The following is a 25,109-nucleotide window of genomic DNA, read 5'->3' on the forward strand; positions in this document are numbered from 1 at the left end:
GAATTTTTAAGGAAGAACTGCAAGCCATTATTACACACTGACTATAGGCACCAAAAAAAAAAAAACAACAAACCCATCTTGCAATGTTATATATAAAGATTACCTTGAAAGCCAAAGACTTAATTTGTTAACGCAAAGTCAAAAGGACTTGCCATTCCTCTGTAAAACAGACTTCCACTGAAACATTTTAAATACCCTGAGCAGTTAAAAACACCGAGTAGTTCCCAGGAGAGGCAGGGTTAAAAAAACAGGTGCAAGCAAATGTCAAAGCCAAGTAAAACCTTTCATACAGAAAGCAAGTGAACTGCTGTAAAACCTATCCCTAGAAATGTATTGACATTTGCTCATAGGTTCACAGTTCTTATGATCCTATTCATCAGTGAAAAATCAACCAGCAAATGCAAGTGATCATACAAGTCTGGTTTTATACAGCATAGGCTCACAGGTGTATTTGGTTTAAGAATAGTTATTTTCCATACAGACCAGTTTAGTTAAAATAAGCCATTAAACTGTAAGACTATCCTACACATGCAGTTGCCTCGAGCTCAATCAATAGCTTCAGAAACTAATTGAGTAAACCCATGCCTTCACTAAAAGGAAGCGAGAAAACACACATCCTTTTCTCCTTACAGGATGCAAAATACTACAAAACAATCTCTGCAACTCCATAACAGGAAGGTTTGATCATTTTGGTGACTGTAAGCTGGACGCATCTAAGGAGCATTCACTCCCAGTACATCTAGCTCTCCTTCATCACCTGCTTCTCCTTCAAATTCTAGAGCCTTTCTTCAGTACAGGAAAGAATAAAGACATAAGTTATTCTCTCTCTGCCAAGGGCTGTGTGCCCAACCCCATGAAACACAGGATAACAAACTGGGAGAATTCTAAAGTCTTTCCTCCAAAAAGCATTAATTCCTTTATCTGTGCCAGTTCCATCTGCACGTGTTTGTGTTATGCTGGTGCACACCTCACTTCTCCCAGCTCTTTTTATAATACTAGATTTCCCAGTTAAGTAGCTATTCTCTTTGCTTTTTTCTTAGGATCAGTATTCTTGTTCTGTGTTCCCTGTCAATGATAAGTACTAAACACTTGTTCTAAATTTGTTATAACTTTTTTCACCATGAATTTGCTGTCTGGATTAAGTATGATTATTAAGCAATTTCCCAACAAATTTCCATGCCTACACCGGTCAGATAGACTAAGTATGCCTGTTTTCAGCTATATTGCTATTATCAATAGATACAACAAGTACTTAAAAACTGCCCAGTACTTGAACAAGCTCCACAAAGAGACAACATTCCCAGGCACAGCTCTACACTTAGAAAACTCTACCATTTCTCTGATCAGTTCTGTCTAGTATTAGTTCATGCAGGTCTTTGGTGACAGAGGATAAGACTTCTAAGAAAAGCTTCCATTACTTTGTGAAAAAGAGCTGTCAAGAATATCCTATGGGCAAAAGAACACTGCTAGAATTGTCACAGTGAACCCACTCAATTAAAATAATACTCTTCTTAGAATATTTACAGTTCTATTCTATACATTATATACATTTTTTTGAAACAAACATCAGCTTATGAGAGTAGAACTGAATACCTACCTATGCCCTTGGGAGTTATACCACTGCGATCCTGAGGATTCACTACCCAGTAATAATACTTGAGGGTATGCATGACCAAAAGAACTGTCCCAACTCGCCGGATGGCACCATATATATTTACAGTGCCAATGAACTCAGTAGACAGGTAAGTGTACAGGATCAGCTGAACCTACAACACCCAATCAGGAGATCAAAAATCATGACAATAAAATTGCAGCACATCAGACAATCACATTCTTAAATTTCACCTATTAAAATTTCTTAAAGAAATAGATTTTCTCTGCATGGCTCAGTCACAAAGCTCTTAAAACCTTTGCAAACCAATGAAAAAATTAATTCTATTTCTAAAACTATAGAATGCTGTAGGTTTTTTTTAAGCTGGTCCACATTCATAGGAGCATGAAAGCATGGTATTCACACCCTCACAGATACAGCTGAGATTAGAAGGCACCTCTGAAGATCATCTAGTCCAACCTCTCTGTTCAGAACAGGGTCACACAGGAAGAATCTCTTTAGTATAAAAAGGTGCATATTTATTATAGGCTTAAGCATTATACACTTAAATATTTACATGTCTTCTTTCCCATTTTCTTTTAATAACTCAAATAATTCTTAATAATTTAATTTAGTTGTACCAAACAAATATGTTGTGATTACTTCAACAATAGCATTGTCAGTGCTTTCTCAGTTTTTTAAGTGCAAACCAAACCCTTATGGAGGGGATAAAAAAATATGGTTAAAAAAAAATAATAAAAAAAACGCACAAACACCACCACTCTTCTGAAGGGAATATGTCAATTTAAATGAAGATTTTAAATCTGATCCCCACAATTATTTATCTTTGAAATTGATGGGATTTTATCAGTAACACATCCAAAATGCCTTCTCAATCTACAATTCTGACTAGGTCAGAGACTCCAGAAGTCACTCCCAACTCTGTTCTTCAGAATGCTGCAGGTTTCCAAACTCCCTGAAAATCTTGGGAGTCTGCAATACTTGACAGGTACATGCAGAAAGAGAAGTCTGAAAACATTTCTTGTATGATTTCTGCTGGGGAGCCAGGACCTGTAATTCTTCGAGTCCAGGTTTAGTCGTGACACTGACAAATCATCATATCATAAGACAAATTATTCACATAAGAATAAGCAATTTTACCTTTGCTGGGATATGAATCCATATTGCAGGATTAAGGAGAACATGATCACACAGCTGCTTCAGCAAGGGCACCCCATTCGGTAAGTTGCTCAGGTATTTTGAAAAGGCAAGGCAAAGTTCTAGTACAGCTCGGGTAACATGGGCTTTGGAAGACTGTAAAAGAAGATCAGCTTAAGCAAGAGCCATGCAGTAATCTAGAAAAAGTATTTCTCTCAAAAAAATTCAACATTCATGTAAGGCATCAGGAAAGATTTGCTTTACCTTTTCCAGGCTATATCCTATCACAAGGAAGCCCTTGCAGGCAAGCATCTGCTCTTGCATAGCAATGGAGTTCTTCAACAACTCCATGATGAAAGCCAGTAAAGTGGAACTGAAAAATATAATAAGTTTAGTAAAGAAAAATGTTCCAAAGGGTTACAATGAGGCAGAAAGTATTTCCAAATTAACACTTCAATTGCATTAGCAGCATAAACACAGCCCAGAGATACATTTAATGTACTATATAAATGCTCAGATCAGAATTTTTAAAACAAAAAGCAAGATTAAATTTTGAAAACTCTAACTTATTGGTTTTAATCAATGCATTTCTAACTTGAAATTCTGGAATCTAAGATAATCACACAATAGGAAAATTCTTCTAAAAATATGTTCTTGCAGAAAGGCAACAGTTAAGCCTGTACTTCTCCCTCCGTCATATTTCACTTACAAACTTCTGCAAGATCAGTAACAAATGCCATTCCACTTCCTACTGCTTTCAGATGAGTAGGTTTTGGGAATATTTTTCTAGATGCACTCTTACTACTGGTTCAAGCTAATTCAACTCTGTGTTGCTGCCAGTGGGAATGTTCATGCCCCTCCACTGTGTCACACTATCAGTGCCTGTGAATCAAGAGCTTAGCCACCTGAAAACCCCTCTATTGTTGGGCCAGTTTGCAACTGAATCAAATCTCTGATTTATCATATAGATGCCCAATTCTGAGCCAGTTCAACAGAGGCCAGGAATGTATAAATGGGCTGAGGGAACATCATGACCACTCCTTCTTTAAACAGTCATGAAACTACAATTGCAATGAAACAGAGCAAATGGCACCAGGACTCTAAAAGGCAATCCCTTTGCTATTAATACTACTCTTAACTTAGGAGCTCCACTAGTGTCTGTGCCTCGATGTTCAGAAGTTGGATTAGGCTGAAAGAGAGCTGAAATCAGAGGAAAGTCTGGCACTAACACTGAGTAGTAGAGGAAAAAAGCACAACAGTTTTAAACTAATATAGGTTTTGACATTTAAAGCTCTGTCTTCCAAAACATCTGAAGGTAAAAAAAAAAAATTTTAAAAAAAAAAAAAATCCAAGGAATGAAATGGAGCTGAAAAATTCATCCTTCCTGGAGTTTCTCTTGAAGCCTTCCCCACTGCATTTTCTCCATGACAAGAATAAGCTCAAGATAATCATTTGTAATTCTATTACACAAAATATTATGAAGTAAAAAATATATGTACATTTTGATTCTGTTTGAACTTTCATAGAAAATTTGGTACAATTAAACACTTCACTTCGAGGTCCTGCCTGTACCATGGCCACCTTTTTGTTGTTAGACGTAATTCATTGTTGCATAAGAGAATTTAAATTACTACATCACTTAATAAAGCAAGAAGTAATTCCCTTTACTTAAAAAGAAACACAGAACAACATAAGTACATGCACTCACCAAACAGTTGTGTCAATGTGGTCCGATGAATATTGCCTATAGTCTAACTGTGCGAAGAGAGGGAAAAGTACCTGCACTCCTCCAATCGAGTGCAGGGCACTTTGGATAGAATGTGTTAAGACCGCTTTCACATCCTGATAAAGAAAAATTAAGAAATATTGAAATATCCTTCAGAAACTGTTAAAGTTGGTTAGAAATATTTGGAGATTTCTTCAATATTAGAATTGTTTTGTGATCAAATAAAAAGAAACAGCAAGAAGTACAAACTGGCTGACACAGCCACACTAAACGCTCAGTCTGACTGACCAGCAGTCGCTTTAGATTCAGTCTACAATGAAGATCCTGAGATGAATATACAGGAGTTGGCTTGCAAGCTCTAAACCAAGCCTTTAGTAATACAGAATCTCCAGAACACATGAAAAGCTTCTGACAAATCAAAAGATTAAGGTGCTCAAAGCATAAGGAAGAAAAGGCTATCATATATCAACAGAGCAAAGGACTGGAGCTGGGTAATATCTGTAGGGGAGTGAATGTACGTCAGAAGTGAGGAAGAAGGATTTTTTTAAAAGCTAACACAATCTTTGTAATACTAATATTTTCTAAGGTTGTAACTTTTATCAAAGTTGTTTGTTTTCTTTTCTTTTCTTTTTTTTTTCCTTTTTTCCACCCCACCCCCACCCCCACCCCCCCCCCCCCCTCGCCTTATGATTCCTGTGCATCCACATTAATTGAAAAAACGAGGTAGTAGTGGGGACAACCCAAAGAATCAGATCTATCAGCAGCTCCCTATCTTGTCCAAATCCTTATAAAACTTGGTATTTAGGTTTTCAAACAGAAATCTTTTGCACCCTCCAAATTTATGAAAATGTTGATATACCTGCAGCATGAGGGCATGTGGTGAATGAACAAAAATAGAAGGGTTATCTTTAGGTGATGACTCCAGACACAGCTGAGCATCTGTAGCTCTTGGATTGTACATAAAAGCAATAGCACTGGATAGTTTGCCATCATATAGCAACAATTTGTGATGTTCGGCAAGGAAGAGATCACTTTCTGCCTTGAATTTGAACGTTCCCTGGATTAGGAATCAGGGTTGAGAAAGGAAGGAAGGAAAAAAAATAGATTACACACATTGAGAATACAGTTCATAACACAACTATTGCCAAAAAATGACTAAAACATTGCTTCTTAAATGTAGGGATATTTCAGAAATATTGACTCACTTAATTTTACAGAATTGGAACTGCAGAATTTCTTTTTTGACCCCTCAAGAGTGACATTGCCAAAATGGCGGGTAATACAAAAGAAACACATCAGCTATGAAACAGGATGACAGTCAACAATGCTCACTCAGAAGGAACTAATAATTGAGGAGCAGATAGACTAGGAACCATCTTTTTTAGCGTATGTTTGTACAGCTGCTAGGGAATAACAGTCTTCAGTTAGTGCCCCTCAGGCTATGACAAAACAAATAATAAATCACTGCAACAAAACTAATCCTCAGCACTGACTTCATGCATTAAAAATCTGATGAGAACAATCAACTATAAAGCTATATATCCGAACAAATACATAATAATTGATTTAAAATTTTCAGCCTCAATGAAAAAGTCAATCTAGCTGGAGATAACAGTGGTGTTCTCTCTCTCCCAATCACAAGCAAGGAACTTTTGAGAAGCAAACAGGACCAAAAAAAACTTTTTTAAGAAATTAAATCATTGAATTAATGTTTGCTTATAGTTTGTGAGGCAATATCTAGTCTTACAGAAGAACCATGGAAGAGTTTCATAAAAAATTACACAGTAAAAACATTTTTAGAAGGACATAGAAGTGTTACAACATTCTTAAAACCCACCATAAAGAGTCTTATAAGAATCAAACTTCGGAAACTTTACAGTTAATTCTAAGATACCTTATAACCCAGACCAAGCTGATAAATGGCAAAGATCTGAGCAGCATTGAGTGCCTCACTAAAAAGGTAAACGGATGTCATTTGCCCACAAAACACTCGATTGGCATCTGCTGTTTCTGAAGAACCCAGGAAACATTTGTCAAATGTCTGAAAATAAAACAAGTAAGAGGGTTTAATCTAGGCTACACAAGCAAATTATGCAAAGAATATACATATTATCAGAGGAACATTATTTTTAAACAAACAAGCATTTGAGTGTCTCAGCAGAAAAAACTTCTAAGTTCTGATATGTAAAGTATTATCTATTCCTTCACCAAAAATATATTGATTTTATCTCTTTTTTTTTTTTAATGTATAAAATGGGGAAGGCTTATTGATAAAATTGTAAAGGACATCTGTTTAATCCATCAAGATGATCGACTATACGTATTGGTACACAGGGATTACTCACATCACTGGTGTTGACAAACCATGTTATTTCTCCATAAGATGCCAGTTCTCCATTCACATAACATCGAAGTTCACTATTCTTCCAGCGGTTATAGATGTGCACTATAGTAACCATATACCACTAAATGATAAGAAAACAATTGATACAATTCTATAGACACTTAAAGTAGCTTAAGCATTACAGTGGGGCATAGCAGAACAAATTCAGCTATTTATGTGAATTCAATTAAGATGGAAAGATTTATTTTTTTTCAGTACAAAAGGTTAAGTAATTTGGTGAGTTTCCTTGCATATCTATGTCAAAGAATAGTATGCCATTTAATAGAACCATAGAATGGTTTGGGTTTGAAGGAATCTTAAAGATGTCTAGTGCCAACCTCTCTGCCATGGGCAGGGACACCTTCCACTGGACCAGGTTGCTCAAAGCCCCGTCCAACCTGTCCTTGAACACTCCCAGGGATGGGGCATCCACAGCTTCTCTGGGCAGCCTGTTCACCACCCTCATGGGGAAGAATTTCTTTTTTATATCTAATCTAAATCTCCCCTCTTTCAGTTTAAAGCTATTATCCTTGTCCTATTTTTTCCACAGAAAGCAGACACAGAAGCTTAAGAGATATTTATGGCATAGAGCTCAAAACATCTTCATGGCAATGCTAAACTGAATTTACACTAAAACCACTGTGTAAATAAGGTCTAAGTTGGGTAACTCTTAGCATGATGGGCTACTGCAAATGTTGTCATTCCAAAGAGCAAGGATGGCTCCAGACTCTAAAGACTTTCAAAGGCTGTGCATCTCAAATTGTCACAAATAGAATCCATATTTACAGCAAGGAATGACTACTAATAAGAAATTCCTGAGGAGGTCTGTTCTCCCACAAAATGTTTACATCAGTTGCTCCAGAAGCATTAGCAGAATATCTGATTGAAAAAGGAAACATTTTCAACACAGTATAATGCTACGTAATAGGCAAGCAAGCCTTGAACATCAATAATAAAATCAACTCATATTTTAATTCTTACATTAAAATTACATATAATAAAGTACCCAATGCAAGGAGACTATTTTCTGGAAAACCCAAATGAACAAAAAGTATAACATTCTTTCAATAATGAATCTGTTGTTCTCCCAAACTCTTATTAATGGTCCTGGTTTGATTAGGAAAACTAAGTGTGGGTTAGTAACCACACTTTATTAAAATAACACTGCATTTGTCCACACCGAGTAAGTAATGACATAAAGGGGAGCTTTAGCAAAACCCTTTAGGAAAATAAGAAGAGAATGACTGGAGGTAGGAGAAAACACAAGGAAAAAAAAAAAAAACATAAAAGGAAAAAAACACAAGCCTTGTAACTTTCAAGCTCTGTATACGGACTAAGAGTTCTCAGAGAATGCACACAGGTCTCACAAATTCATAAAGCTTCTGGTAAATTGCATCTTCTAGCTTGTTCTTATACATTTCATAAATAAAATTTAAAAGGAAAAAGAATTCAGAACACAAATTTGTTTTCCTCATTCCAGTGTAAGTTATTCTACAGAAAGGCAAGCCTAATCAGCAGCAACAACACTCCCTCAAGACTACAATTTTAGAGGCAATTTCTACAAATACAACTTCTAGTAACATACAAAGCGTAACTCCTGTTTACACACCAATGTGTAAACACATGCATATCTCTGTAATTTATTACACTAGTTTGAAAGATTTTACTATCTTTACTCACCTTTTGTGGCTTGAAATCGAATTTTACACAGTGCTGGAAACCTTTTCCCTTTGATTTTATGGATGTTACAATCAAGCAGCCTCCAACAAAGTGGGCAGAATAACCGAGTCCTTTGTTTGTTCGAAAGCTAACAAATTAGAGCAAAATCAGCACATACACAGATGGAAACAGAAATCATTGAACAATTAAGAGAAACTGCGCATCAGAAATACTGTTTTACATAATACTCACCAATATAAGTAAGGCTTATCTTTATCCACATTGATATTATTTACAGGATCCATTCTTAGCCAAGTGTGGAAAGTAAATCCATTCTGGTAGGGCCACTTGGCTATAGGAGGTAAGGCAATAGCCTGAAGGAAGCAAAAAGATATTCATGTAGAAAGATCAAGATCACAATAATAAGAACATACAGCTTAAGATATACACTACAAATGTATACAGATGTACAGATACATACTACCAATGTGTACACTGCAAGTGTGTACAGTTTCTCAGTCTATACTAAAAACAATCTGGCCTAACCTCTATGTTTTTTTGTACTCCATCATTAAAATATTATATTAATCTAAATATTTAAAAACTGGAGTTCATATCTCTAAGAAGACTATTAACAGTAACATGTACTCCAAAAATTAAATGCTTTAGTGGAAGCCTTACAGTGTAAACACTCCAAATGCAAATTCACATTGATTTGGTTTTGTGGTAACCTGACAAAATAATCAGATTTATAAACTTATTTTCATATAGTGCTGGCATTCAGGAAGAAAACTGACTATGAAAAGAAGCTGGCCACAAAAAGAGAATCATATACACTTCATTTAACAGATTATTTTCTCTATTTAAACTCACATCTATGTAGCTTTCCAGTTAGAATATGACAGACTTATAAACTTCATTAAAGGAAAGGTATTAATTGCCACCAGCCAAAATCCTGATAACAATCACTGTGTTTACGTTAGTTTAAAAGCCCTTAAGTTATAAATTGTATGGTGGGGCCATATGTTTCAAACAGTTGTGCTTTGTTATGTGGGTTTTTTGTTTGATTGTGGTTTGGTTTGCTTTGCTTTTTTTTAACTTTACCATCAACTTTCCACTATTTTGCTGCACAGATTTGCAATACTCCCGTAACCTCTGATCAAAGATTCTGTAAGGATGATCAATACCCAAAACACATCAAAGAACTTGAATGTCACCAGACTCCTCGTTATATCCCCATGCTCCATTCAGCTATCTCTATCCAAACAAAACACTAAATCCTTCTCTATACCAATAACTATATAACTAATCAGTCTGCATGTGTTTGAGCCCAGTTTTGGGGAACTGGTAGCACTGTGATTTGGTTTAACTCACAATGGATGTTGGAGTAATTACATCAAATACTTACTTTCCAACACTTAATTTAAAAATAGAGAATATTCACAGTGAGGTTACTGAGGCACCACAATATCACATATGGTTCAAGCATTCAACACAATTATCAGAAGTTAAATCCAAACATAGCACACGAATAGCCAAAACACCTGTCTGTCTACTACCAAGTTCTGTTGTATGTGATAAACATGCAAATGCAATGGTATTTTTCTAGTAGTTTGAGCTTTTCCGTCTCAAGTTTTCATTCATAAAAAATACATTGTCATCAGGTTGGTCAAATTTAATCTCAAGCCACCAAGGCAGAAGGCCAATGGGTTTATGTGAAGAAAACTGGAAAGAGTGATCTGATAAACCTTATTCTGAATTAAGCATGGAGTCTTAACATACTATTTCATGCTATGATTTTAGGAGCAAAATTGTTTATTTTTTTTTTTAAATTTCTACAGAAGATTCTGTGCAGCATTTTCCAACCACCTATTTAGTTTCAAATTCTTTTTCAAGTGAACACCACAGAAGTTAAAAATTAATCAAAGCAACCTAAACAATTACAAAAAGACTAGTCATGGATAAATTTAATCTTCTCTCAGTATTTGTCAACCTACACATGTCCAGAATTCACATTTTCTCAGAGAATTCTTATAAACAATACATGTTATTCACATCATCTCATTATTAAAAGAACTAACAAATTGTGGAAGTATGGCCACTTTAGTTCAACACTTCCCGTAGTTTCACTAGCAAAGGTTTCTAGATGCGAGGTGTTCTCACATATACTGAATACTAACACAAGCACCATTTGTATGGAAACATGGGAGTGAAAAGCAGACACATTATCCTCACAACAAGATCTAACCAAAATAGTCTAAAAATGACCCCCTCAAAAGTCTCATTTATGTCTCTTCTTTATGTAATAGTATTTGTGCTTCCATTGTGATAATGCACGTTTATTATAAGCATGCTTTAGTCGTAACATAGGTGTCAGAGAAAAAAATTCTGTTGAAACTCTATGTCTATGACAATGGTAGATGAGACAAAAGAACACTACAAATGAAAATAACCAATGGCAGTAATAGAATAACAAACAAACAGAAACTTAAAATATCTACATACTGCAGCACTTTTTCCTGGGAAGTTGAAGAAGGCATCAGGTCCATACTTCTGAGGCATGTGTTTTAACACAGACAATAACTTCCCAGCATGTGGTGGCTGCCAAAGAGAATTACTACACTTGTAAATAAATAAAACACATCTATACAAAAGAAAAGACTATATACACAAAAAATGAATTTTGATACGTTTTAAAGCTTTGCACATGGTTGAGTAATACTCTGCTGAGACACTTAGCACTTTCAATAAACAACAAAGAGTCACACATTACACAGTAGGTACACTAAAATACAATTAACTGGGTAAGTAAATTAAGGATGTAAAGGCCACAGCCACTTTCATGCAGCATAAACTGAATTTATCCCGAATGCTGGTTCCTCCCTCTATCTGTTCATTGCCATCAGCGTTACCACTTGTGTGCATTTGCAGTGAGCTAAAGAAAACAAACTGATCCAGCTGAAAACTAACTTAGAAAACACAAAGGCAAACCAGTTTTCAGTTACAGCAGGTTTGGATTGTAGCTGCATGAAACCTGTGCCAGCACAAAGGAGATGGGGATTACCTAGCAAAAGGGAGAGAGAGGATCAGGGGAGACAGGACTGTTTTCATTAGGACTACAGTCAAATACTAGATTAAAGTGTCTTTGGTTATATATATCCCTTCACAGAAGTCCACGCAGAAAGATTCAAGTCTTCAGGCCAATTTGGAGGCCCTAAATTGAGTGCTCAGTTAGTATGAATACTTAACACTTCCCCACCACCACCCTAATTCTCCATGTAATACTCAGCAACTATAAACTCCAAACCAAGTGCATGAGCTCACAACAACAGAAGTAACTGCAAACAGTGGTCATAGCAACAGAACATTTTTGTGCATCTTCTTTTACCACTCTATAACTTTCCCATGGATATGTTCTTAAACTACAATTTTACACTTCTGACCTTTTCCTGAAAGTGCCTTTTTCCCCTTCTGTAAGCAGACACCCTCTGAAAACTAAGCATGGCATGATATGTTACAAATATTTCAAATGTACCAAAATTATAGTCAGATAAACAGTGTTTCATGAATCTGAATTAAACTTGAGGAGGAAACACTCAGAACTGTTCAGATGTCTTAAGCACTGTAGAATTCAACTAGGTAATTTGTGTTGTAGCCAAATACTTTGTATCTCTACAGCACTGCTGATTTTAAGATTTATGGAGCTGTGCAACTCCTTAGCAATGCAACTGTGGCATTTTTCTCTTCCTTTCCCCTATATTTAGTCCTTAATAAAGAAAGGAAATTAAATGCAAATAGTAGAGAGACAGGAAATGAGAAAGTTAATGTTACAGAGACAACTTTAATTCGTCTGTGCTTAAATATACTCTGTGTGTTCAATTATTAAGTTTAAACTCTAAATAGAATATTTTTATGTGAGCAATTTAAGATTTCCAAAGTTATTTAAGGGGTCTTTTAAAATTTGATGTATTACTTGTGCATACTGGTTTTTATATTTAATACATTTTTAGAACTTATTTTAAGTCAACGAAGACACTATGCTGGCTTTTCTCTACGTTAGGCAGAGTGTTTAGAGATAACAGAAGGTGAATTAAAATTCAAAGCAGGTAAAAACAATTGTTAAAATAGTTCCCGATTCCACCAAAACAACAATTTTGTTTTAAAGAAAACTCATCTGCTGGCCTCTACATCATACCAAATTTTATTTCAGGGAAAGAAGTTCTCAATAGTAAAAGGAGATCCTCTTCTCCCCTTCTAGTTCACACAGGAACAGGGGAAACACATTACCATTTCTCAGCTGGAGCTTATTTCTTTCATTTCAATTTCTGCCACTAGTTCTCACTTTCCTAACTAGTTAATTTTACTCAGTCTTCAGGTAAAGAACAACACTGTGAAAACAGAAACACATTGAACTGCCTATGCAGACAATTTTTATTTATTTTTCTCGTCTGACTTCAAAAAAAAAAAAATTAATCCTTTTTCCTTTCATTTCCTATAACAGAAGCTACAAAATATAAAAATGTACATAAAAACACTTGGTTAGAGTCACCATACTATGCCCAGGTGCTCTAAAAGACCAATCCAGTCCACAGATCCAGGAGGACATCTAATTTTATCACTAGTCTGCTCTATTTCAATTGCTTGCAAGTAAAAAGATTGATTGATGTAATACTGGAAAGCATCCTGCATTTTTTGGTACATTTAGAATTTGTTTATTATACAGATTATCAAACAGTCTTTAACTTGTGAACATTAGGAAAAAGAAAAACATTTCAAAATGTTATCAAATTGTTTCAGTTTTGTGTTTTCTTTTACCCATCTCCCTTTTTCTCCTTGAAGCTTGCTGAAGAATAACTTAAGCTCTCGAACTGTCAAGTTATAGCTAGCCAACACACCCAGCATATCCACCAAGAGATCTGAAAAGGAAAAGAACAACATAATTGCTTAATAAAATGCAATGACCGATTTCTATCCCTTAATTAATACATATTTCCATGAGATTTTACATAAAAGGAACACAGTTTGAGTCACATACTGGGTGAAATCATACCTGCAATCATGTTGTCAGCTCTGTCAATCCTCTTGAGCACTTGTTCAACTAGCCCCACTTCTGTGCATGCTTGTAGATTGCGTATACTTTTCTTCAAGATTGCTGTAAACATGCTCCACACCTCAGCCTGGCAGGTGACATCACACTTGTCCAGCAAGTCCACCATGCAGGTGATGCCCTCTACTTCTTGGATGATAAAGTTCATTTCCAAGTCAAACTGGCCTCCAACGAGCTTTCAGACAAAAAATTAAAAAAAACCTTAACACAATTTTGTCAAAGTACCATTTCACATTTAAAGTGATTCATTCTGCAAGAAGAAATCTACGAAAGACAAGCTAAAAAACCCATGAAGCAAACATCAATATATCAGGTCCTATTATTCCTCTGTTTCAAGATCTGTAACTTCAAAAGGTGCTTCTAAGGTGTAACCTACTATCAGACAATTGCTGCAGAAGAATATTTGGGTATTTTAAGATACAGGTATCCTGAGCTGCCCCACAGGACCAAGCGAGTGTTCCAAGACAGATGAGAGAGCCAAGTCAGCTAAGGTACCTTAAATGGCCTGGAGTGGCCCTAAAAGCTTTCCTTTGCATGTGCTTAGCACTCCTCAAATAAGAAGGCAATTCTAGCCAAAAGAAGCTGATGCACATCAGAAATACTGTAACTTACATACACATAAGAGTCATTCTTGAGATGCTGAATAAACCTGGTTAAGTATGAACTGCCAGTTTCACTAGTAGCCACAGGTACTAAAAGGAAGCAAAGGCTTGCTGTAATTGCATGAATGTGAAACAGCAACACCATGAAGCCTTTGGCTGTGCTTTGGCTAAGACACTTAAAACCTGTAATATTTCAGGTCTCCTAGATGCAGGCTTTGTTTGAACGTACACCGAGTAACTAACCACATAACCGCCAAGGAGGTGGAGGCAGGAAGGAAATAACCTACTTTATTCTCATTTGTGTACTCAAAATAAAAATTCCAGCTGAAGGAAAGATGGATTGTACTAACCTAACTCGTCTACCTCAATTCCCATCCTCCACTTTTTAAACTTCTCTTGGACTTTAGAACTGTATTAAACTTAAAAATGTGCCATGCTTTCCAAAATGTCAATTATATAGCAGCATACAAATAGGAATTCAGATAGCTTTGACTCAAATTATGAAAATGAACTCATGATCCGAAGTATTTCAGCTCATTCTCAGTTCTACAAGTTTGTCTAATAAAAGACATTATTTCTGTCCAACGTGATGTTCCTTTCACAGGTTTTGACCAGTAAGAGCTTCAGTACTGTCACTTGTTGGAGTCATACCATGTCAAAACTGCCCCAAAATGCATATACTAACGTGTTTTCATATTAGCTCCAACAGCTTCTCTCCACAAGTCAGGATCTGAAGATAAACTTACCCAACAGAATGGAATATATGTTCTTCATTAACTACTGAAATTACCATACGTTTTCCTCAAGTGTCTAAATCTTGTCACTTTGAAGAAGCAATCTTTGGTCTTCTGGGCATAAATCAGTGACACCAGCCACCACAAGAAGCAGAGAAAGTTACTGCTTTTATGACAGAATAGACAATGTCTCATGGCAACAATTTCTAAACAGTAATTTACACTTTTCCATTTTCTCCACTCTTGGTCATGAAAAATAATTATGCAATTTAGTATCAGATGCTTCCTTAATATCTAGAGAACCTGCAGGAGCTGAATGGAGAGACTTGAATTATATTCCCAGCTTCTCTATATCAACTCATGCTGTCAACTCAAACAAATCTATCAAATCATTATCATCCTCCAAGTCTCAGTTTTCCCCTTCCATAAGATGAAGCAGAGGGCTACCTCGAAAAAGCTCAGTAAGGTAAAATTCAAGGGATAATGCTGAGCAGAATGGAGTAATGTGGAATTATCACAAAACAAATGCAAAGAAAAAAGTACACCCTCCTTAAAAAAAGTTAACTAAACATTTGAAAACATAAAATACGGAACTAATATTACACTTTATTTTACACTAAATTTATCATCCTTTACAAAATGGAGGTATTCCTCAAGAAGCCTCCCTCTTGCTCACCATCAAGGTAAGAAACAAAGAAAATACTGCATTCTATGTACAGACAGAATAGCTGAAGGTTAAATTCTAGCCACAAAACACCTGCTAATTCTTAACATGAAATTCAACTCTTCATGTATTTGGTTTTAACTAATCAGCCAACCATCAATTATCACACCAAAACCATATACGGCAACTAGAGGTGACCTTACCTTCACCCTATAGTCTACACCACCAATCTTTCATTTTTGGCTAGATACACCATTACCAGTAACCACCCATCCAGGAAGCTGTCAAATTAGGTTTCCAATCTAATCTGCAAACATACACATTTCAGCAAGTACCTTCTGGAAATACTATGCTCTGGTAGAAATAATTACTATTTTAACATTCCCTTTAAGGGAAGTGAGGACAAAAAAATTGACAGATAGAGCAATATAGCAAAGGCACAGTGCAGCTGATATACTATATACATGCATACCCATTAGATACACATAAGCACAGACACCCCCACAGTATGTCATATTAACCCTTTCTAATGGTGATTTGAAACTGATCAACCTTCAAAACACAAATTTGTTTCCAATGACAGGGATCATAATCCAGGTCCATGCACTGGCTAGTTATTATCTGAGCTGCAGTAATGGCTGTGCACAGCAAAATGTAATCTTCCCAAATGTCACAGTAAGTTATGAATATCTGAGCAGCTTAATGCACCTTACTAGCCATGAAGTGTGAGAATGTAATCTTATTACCTTTTTTATGGTTGTATTTTTTTGAATAATGTAGCCTTTGAACTGATGTATAGTCTTTCCTTGCACTTTAGCATGATTTGGTCTCCTATGATGCACAGTACATTTTTCAAAGTTCTCCAATTCAACGTATTTTAAGTCCTACACTGAGCTGCATAAACAATCTTTATAGCAACCTACAGGGTGGCATAACATTTTCTTTCTTCGGCATGTAGAATTAAGTATAAGCTTATAGGAATGGTTTTAAAGGGCAGTATTCAAAGTGTTCAAATATATTCTCACAAATTTTACATTTTGCCAGTTATATTTACCTTTGAAAAATACATAAGCCAAAACAATAGGTCAGGCTTTTTGGTAAACTGTTTCTACATTTAGTTGATAGAGAACAGGGAAAATACTTTACCACAGTTTTTAACTACACTCAGAGTGCAATTTTTTTTTCTCTTAGAGAACCAAACTAATGTGAAGCCAACATAAGAGCTCTAATTCCAAGTATAAAATAGCACTACATCACCTGAAAATCAGAACAAAAAGCCAATTTAAACATACAAAACCTCTCAATGAACATTTCACCTAACATAAAATGGGAGAAGTGATCCAAGACATAAAAGAGATGGTGCACTCCTTTCTTGAGCAACTACCAAACCACAGCATACAGAAAACAGAACAAAGTGAAGCTCCGCTTTCCTGAAAGATCATGATCTAGATTATTAGTTTCATTTAAAGTAATTTCTTCCAGTGGCAGACAAAACATTTCAAAAGTTTGTAAGAAAATGTGAGGAAAAGTATTTCAATGTACTATAACAAAAAAAGAAGAAATCAAGTCCAAGACCACAAACAGCATCTCTTCTGGAAAAACATTCCTTGCCTACATTTACTCCTGTCTTACATCAAATAATAACACACAACCTGGACTCCATCCCCTTTCATGTATTTAGACACTCAAACTCATAAATCATCAAAATTAGATGCCAAAGATTTGGGAAGTATAAGAACAACAGTCTCTTTAGGGCAAGGATGTCACAGGACCACGAGTGATCCCAAAGCAGTCAAATCCCCTGAGGGTACACAATAAACAGTAAAGCAACACCATGGTACACATCCTGGGTGTGATTTGGAAAGGCCTCTAAAGATCAGAAGAAAAAGATGAGGAAAAACAATAATTCATACATACTCATTTGCAGGAATCCATTCTCTGCCCCCCACTTTTCCATGCAGTCTTTGCTACCACTAACTCAACACTTGGAGGTGTGAACACATTAAAATATAAATCCTAAGAGAAGATTTGGTAGAAAAACCTGTTGATAGTTTGGATAAGTACATCAAATAGTAACATTAGCATGAATGTCAAGTCAGTGAAATCATGACAAACAAGGCTCAGGCCCAGAGAGGTTATAGGGAGGTGAGAAAGGGACAGAGAAAGCCTGAATGTCAACCTTTTTGTCTGATATATTGCCACTATATCAACCCTAATGCAATCAGAAAAACTAGACAAAGCACAGAGAACTGTGAGAAGACCCACTTATGAAAGGCAGGGCCATAATATCCAGCAACATGTAGACATTTTAAAGCCATTTGCCAACTTAGCAGTAGCTCAAAATTTAAAGTAACATGAGATCACAAATACACAAGTGATCAGTGACTCTTCCACAGAAAGAAAGACTTTACTCCACCCATTCAGCCTCTTCTGTAAGAACCTTCTTTAACCTTGCTCCAACTTTGGACTTGCTTTCTTCCATGTTTGAAAAACCCAAACAAACAAAACACATACACACACACACACAAAAAAGACAAAAAACAAACAGATATTTCTTGAGCACCACTAATTTCTCGGGCTGAAGTCATCAGTTTCCCCTCATCCAACACTACCCAACAGTTACACGACAAATAAATAAAAAAGAATACTAATAGTACTCATCCCCTCTGATTTTTAGGGAAAAAGGAGAGTAAGAAAACAAAAAAAAAAAGGACACTTTCTTCTTAACTAGCTGTTTTCTCTCCTGTCACCAAGTTCCTAACAAAGCCTACACCTTCATTTACATGGCAGGTAAGAAAGGTCAGTTTTAAAGTAGTCATACAAATAGCGGCATTGCACAACAGTATCACACCCACCCACTTTACCCTTGATGCTTTCATATGATTCTATTCAATAGTGTTACTAATTATGATCAAAGCTGGATTATTCAGGAAAAATCATTCCCGTTGCTTTCCTTCCTAGATATATAACATGAATGTTCTGTATTAAATTTCTTCAGGTCTGTCTCTCATTTGGAAAGCTGCCTACAAGTAAATTTAACAAGTCCTCATGAGGTGTTAGGAGTCTACTACTGCCACCTAATGTTGGATTTGAATCCGTTAGCCCGGCATTCCACGTTTTTAATATAGTATCTCCGCACTGTATAATTCTCTTCCTCCACAAGACAGCTTTATATCAGCAGCTTATACCTCATGCTCTGTCACAACAAAGAAGAAATATGTATCTCCAGGAAATAAAGACTGGATAAGATTTCAAATTAGCAGAAAAGTTTACATTTGAGTACTGGTTTATATATAATGAAACTAGATTTTATCCAACTTCACAATTGCTAACTACAGAAGGCATATATTTAATACAATTTACATAGGAAAGAGTAACAACCAGGTCTTATCCAGTTAATCTGAGACATAAACCAGCTCATTAAAACTTTTCTTTAAAAAGGCACCAAGCTACGTCTTTGTACCCGTTAAAATGACTCTCTTAGTCGAAACAACAAACATTGAAAAAAGCACAATTCTTCTCCATGTAGGTACAACACATCTGAAGCATCCTTACGGTGGTGATATTTACCTATAGGTTTCTCCTTCCCAACAGAATGGCAGGGGGTGGGGGAACAAAACAAACAAACCAAAAAACCACACCACCAGTTTTAAAAGATAACTATGTTGTAATCAATGACACCATATTTACCCTAGTAAACAATCTAATATTTTCACTCTGCTTGCAAGTCAAATTAGTTTACTAACAACATTAGTCCAGTTCACAGTGTGTAGGTGCAGCCCGAGTGCAAAAAGAGCAATATAGGGAACAATTAGCTGTACATGATGTTTTTAAACACTGGGGCAGGGGGGGACAGCACTATGACAGCACATAGACAAGTCCAATATCAGGAATTCTACCTTCCTCCAAATCTTTACTGACCTATCAAGAGGTGGGACAACTGATAGAAAAAGGACCACCAAGAACATGACACAAAATAGGACTGTTAGGGGCCCAGGGAATCTGATACAGACCAAAGCGAGGATATGCCCAGCAAACCTGTGGGCCTTTTGACAAGTTTGGCTACAACAGGTCTTTACCACTTTGGAGAAGAAAACAGGAGACTGTGTAAAACTGATTCTCTACAGGTTTTTGCCTGAAGCACAACAGTGAGCACAGAGGTCTTTTGGTCCTGAGGAGGCCGTGCAACTGCAAGCTTTATTTCAAATCCCTGAGGAAACAAAGTGGATACCAAGCTGATTTTTTGCAAATCAAACAATTTCAAGACAAAACTGAATTTCAACGTACTTCAAATAGTGGCTAAAGGCATATGTAAAATAACTGGCGGTCTTCTGAGTTTAGCTTATACTACAGATCTTAATTAATATTAAAATAGATATAGGTTATATCTAAATCCAGATGAAATTCCTGTCTTTCCAGATTCTGTATAAATAACATTAAATTCTGATTTTGTTTAAATTAACTTTTTTTCAGTGTATCTTAACCTGTGATACCATTTAAGATATACAAGAAAGATATAACTCCAGGAGATGGTTTAATAATATGCAAATTTGTAGCTCCATAGAGGAGATGAAGTATCTTAAATCTTTACATCACATCAGATTCATATGTACATTGAAAGCAAATAAATCATTTAAACCATGATACAGAGAACCTTTTTAAATTTGCATTTATCCACAGTAAATACTGCCATGTTCTTTAATAGCTTGCTAGTGCAATCTTAGCAAACTAATGATTTATGGTTGTGACATTTTAAAAATCAGAAATCTGTCATTTTATGACAGCCAGTAGAAAGTCAGCTCGACTTACATTACTCTGGATTGAAACACAAATACATGAAACACACAGAGCAAAGCACTGTACCATATTGTCCATTTCATTATCCCAGCACTTCCCTCCTCACCTACACTTCTAAAAGTTACCCAACATTTTTATTTGAATTTACAAGAGTCTTAAAAAACAAACAAACAAACAAACAAACAAACAAACAAACAAAACCACGAAACACACCACATTTTTACATTTTTTCAGGATCCAGACACATGTAACTTTTCACCAAGTAACTTTCTCAAGTCTGGAAATATCACACATCAGCAAACAAAACCAATCTGCTTTACACTGAGAGAAATAGACTAACCAGCTGCACAGGTCTGCACTCTGTCCTGGCTTAATCCTTCCCCTCAAGGAAGGAGCCCAAAAGAAATAATTTCTAATATGATATGAATCAACAACAAGCCCAGAGTGAGGAACAAACCATACAGTCAGGATGACTTTACAGAGAATACCCCGCTTGCTCCTACCTCCATCAGTCAGGAGACTCACATTGTATGCCACAGGCAGAAGCAAATTCATTCGGCCCATAGTCCAAATCAGAAACAAAAACAAATCCAACAACTACACAGCAGTGAAACCACACCTGAGCAAACATAATGGTAAGTGTACACACACTTAAAAATAAATGCCCACACAGAAGTTAGACAAGTAGGTTAAAATGAGCAAAGTAGATTGACTCCTACTGCCAGAGAACAAACACGATCCTCTCTTGCAACAACTAGTGAAAGAAAAAATATTCAAGTCTAAAAATACATTCGTATAGTCCTAATAAAAAAACTTAAAAAAAAAAAAATCACTTATCTGAAACAGACTTTCTTGTCGTTACATTTTTTTTTCTAATCTGCTAACTATAATAATAACAACAGCTAGTGCTTTTTTAAGGTTACTTAAAGATAAAAGATTACCAGAGATATCTGTTTTCCTTCTAACTGGTGCACAAAGACAAAAATAATAATTTAATAAGAAAACATTTTAAGATTCTTCCTTTAAACCTTTAGTTTTTGTAATTATTCCTATAATTAATTATTGAATTTATTTCAATTTGACAAGGAATCACAGGTGTAGTAACCCCCTTCCAATTAGAAAGTAGTACAAACAGTTACACGGTTATTCATATGTATACCACATATACTGAACAGGAATACTTCTAAATATATATATGTACACCTACAACAGGTTACTAATGTACAGTAATATATTTGACCTTCTGAAAATTGCAGCTTCTTATGTTAAGAAAACTAGTAAAAAATGTGAAGTAAACAATTCTCAAAGTCTCCCAGTGCATCCAAAGCGCGGTACATGCACCCCAAGCATACACAAGACAATCCTTGGGGTGTGGAAAGAAAACATTTTTTGTATCATTAATAAATAAAACTAAAAATTAAAAATAGCTTTTATTTTATCTTTCACCCTTTTTAATTTCTATTTTCATATGGTTTATAATGTGCATCATATTGATACATGCATATAATTTATCAATAAATAGTTATACATTTCTTGGGGGCACATGCTCAAATTTTTTTACTGATGCGGTGTGCAATCAAAAGTTTTTGAAGACCACTACCTTAGATGACAGAGAACAGACAATATATCCCAGTATTTCTCTACAGAAACAATACAACTGTCTGGTATTTTACAGTGGATTGAGGTGTGATGGAAAGGAAGTCAACACTGTACAGAATCCAAAGTTTTCACTCTGAAAATCTTATACAAGCAATCTTTCACATAACTTTATAAATTTTGATGTAAATTGGATGTCCACTTCATAATACTTGCAAAGTACACTATTAAAAAAATAGCATTACCCATGGAATTCTAGAGTAAAACAAGGTTATGAGTTTATTCTAGGAAACCTGTTTGAAAGTGTTTTGCAAGCTTGTAGAGACCAAAGGATAACACCTACAAGTAAGGGGAGAATTTTATAAGAATAGCAAAGAATGACCTTACAAGAGGACTAAAATGAAGCTCAAAAAGCCAAGAGAGAATACAAGATGAAGTTATCAGTTTACTTATAAAGCTCTAGCAGGTTTTATCAGATTTAGGAATCATAACGTTAAGTCTTTCCTCTCCAACTCTAAGTTGCAGCCATCATATAGCACATGCTAGAAGCAAATGTGTGCCAGCTCCTCAACTGCCACATTTCATAGCTCAGCAGATTAATTGCAAAAAATTTCAGCACAGCTTAAGGCACCAAGTGACAAAGTCCAACAGAAACCAAGAACCAGCACATCTGTTTGTCATTTCTGACACTGCCTCGATCCAGAACAGCTGGAAAACCCACACTTGCCTCCTCAGAATTGGCAGAGATTGCTGCCATAGATGAAACAGAGATGGTTAAGAGTTTGGATGTAAGAAATACTAAATGTCATCCTACAAGAAGGATAACACTCAGCTTTCCCTATTGCCAATTTTATTTGCTATAGCTATGATCAACATGAGAAAACCATGCAGACGATCCCGGCTAGAAGAGTGCCTAGTATACGTAACAGCCCTTCATTTATTCTTACCAAGAAATGACTTATCTTTCACCTTCCAATTCCACTCCCCTGCCCCTCCCAAGTATGCCACTACATTGTTTATAGTTTATAAAACATATATTACTGTAAGTCAGTGTATTAAGTGCATTGAAATAATAAGTATCTTAAAGAAGGAAGGCACATGACTCAAGTGGTATATCAAAAGGATTAAGAGATTAATTTTCTTACCAAACAGCAAATCTGTAAGACTTGAGTGAGCTCTAAGACCCAGCACCAGCACTGGTGCTCAGTTCCTCTTTTCGATCTAAGCCATGTCCACACACAAGAAGTCTAGCCAGCACATCCACACTGCTCACAAGGGCAATCAAACCTACTACAGTCACAAATATGCTCAGATGGCCTCCATCCACCTGAGCTTTTGTAACAAGAGTGCCACTGCTAAACTGATTCTTCTAACTACACTAAAAGAAAAAGTTGCCTTTGTGAGAACAGATACACCAGTAATGCCTCTGCCACTAGCACATTTTTTCTTTCATTTCTTTCAATTACCACAAAGCCATACTGAAAGCAAGGACAGAAATGTGGGTTTGCTACTTACTGTTTTTTTACAAGCGATTTACAATTCTATGTTTGCAAATACTTTTTAAAGCATTTTTCTCTCCCTGATTTGCCACAGCACTGTTTCCTGTTTGGCTGGGGCTTTTTCCCCCAGTACAGAAGCTCCTACTATTACTAAAGCCTCCGTCCCCACCTTGATTTGTCTGTCTCTTTTCTCAGCATATAGGCAATGACTGAATGGAAATCGTCTCCAAGGTATAGTCATTACAGTAGACATTGGAGGGGGAAAGAAGAAAAAAACCAAAAAAACAAAAAAACAAAACAAAAATAAAAACCGCAACAAAAAACCCAAAACAATAACAAAAACAAAAACCAAACCACACACACACTAAAAAAACCACCCACACACACCACACCAAGACAAAGACTACTAGTGTTGCATATACTATCACCATCCCCTACAAATATACCCTCTTGTTTTTCCACTTACATTGTCCCTGCTTTTCTCACGGTATTTCTTATAAATTCCAGTTGTTCTTTTGATCACCCTATATGACAATCATTTTCTCCTTTCCACAGAAAACAATATAATTCTGACTTAGCCATGTATTTAGCTATACAACATCTGCCTATACGTTTAACTAAGCAGCTCTACCCATCCAGTGCATACCATGGTTTCACAATTCCTCTGGGAGAGCCACCTCCAACACAGGCCAGTCTGCAAATTACTTATGCAACATGCCATATGCACAAGGGGAATTATGTTATGGCCACACTCATTTTAACAGATGAGCAGAGCTGCATTTGAAGTTAGACCCGAAAAGCCAAAAGCATCCTCAATTAATGCAATGGTAAACTAACCATTTAGCAACAACTAACTGTTAGACAAAAGGGGTTTGAATTACAGACTGAAATAAGCATTTAGCCAGTGAAGCCAGCATTTGCTAAGGCATGGCCTCTGATAGTCTTCAAATATTTTTTTAAACATCAAATTCAACCAATTTCTCAAAAACTCTAAGAAAAAAACCAGCACCAATGAAGTTCTCATTCCTTCATCATCAATACTGTCATGTCATGTATTCAAATTTCTAAGGCAAAAAGGTTTGTTCTGAATTTACTACACCCATAAGGATTTATGACTTTAGAAGGATGCTTAAACACCTTCCCCACACACAAATATGTGAATCAAAACTAAATTATTATCCATGAGTGATAATACACATAACCTGAAGAAAGCTACATCCAAATAATACAGGAGTATGTGAAATAGTGTTTCTTAGAATACTGTTTTCTCTGTGAAAAGTGTGATTAACTGAACAACAAATCTTGCTTCAGTTAGGCAGTGAAGGAAAGAACATCAGCCACTAGGAAAGGCTACTCAAACACAAAGAAAGTATCATTATAAAAGGAGAGGTTAATGTCATCAAAACAAAGAACAGTGTAATCTTTTAGCAAAATCTTCTATTTCATTCCATATCCAAAATATTTTCCCTTTTCTTTAGTATTAACAGCCACTGTAGTCCTGCATAATTTCTTTCAAATTCTGTCAGTAGTAAAAACCCACAATAAAAGAACAAGTAACCATTTTCGTAGTTTCTTAAAATGTGTCCCTCCTAT

The 25,109-nt window shown here is 35.9% G+C and overlaps 1 protein-coding gene across 1 annotated transcript in view; it reads right to left on the reverse strand.

The window, feature by feature from the left end:
* Positions 1-25,109, reverse strand: part of LRBA (LPS responsive beige-like anchor protein) — a gene marked incomplete at both ends in the record, with an annotated part of 409,769 nt that overhangs the window by 357,153 nt on the left and 27,507 nt on the right. The window contains 12 exons of the mRNA XM_080343895.1: positions 1,598-1,766; positions 2,753-2,905; positions 3,014-3,122; positions 4,458-4,591; positions 5,335-5,532; positions 6,370-6,516; positions 6,821-6,940; positions 8,539-8,665; positions 8,770-8,891; positions 11,023-11,118; positions 13,333-13,433; positions 13,568-13,799. Of these exons, the coding sequence (XP_080200021.1) occupies positions 1,598-1,766; positions 2,753-2,905; positions 3,014-3,122; positions 4,458-4,591; positions 5,335-5,532; positions 6,370-6,516; positions 6,821-6,940; positions 8,539-8,665; positions 8,770-8,891; positions 11,023-11,118; positions 13,333-13,433; positions 13,568-13,799 (1,708 nt within the window). The remainder of the gene's footprint in view (positions 1-1,597; positions 1,767-2,752; positions 2,906-3,013; positions 3,123-4,457; positions 4,592-5,334; positions 5,533-6,369; positions 6,517-6,820; positions 6,941-8,538; positions 8,666-8,769; positions 8,892-11,022; positions 11,119-13,332; positions 13,434-13,567; positions 13,800-25,109) is intronic.

This window comes from Nesoenas mayeri, assembly GCF_963082525.1.
Source record: "Nesoenas mayeri genome assembly, chromosome: 4".
Classification (NCBI taxonomy): domain Eukaryota; kingdom Metazoa; phylum Chordata; class Aves; order Columbiformes; family Columbidae; genus Nesoenas; species Nesoenas mayeri.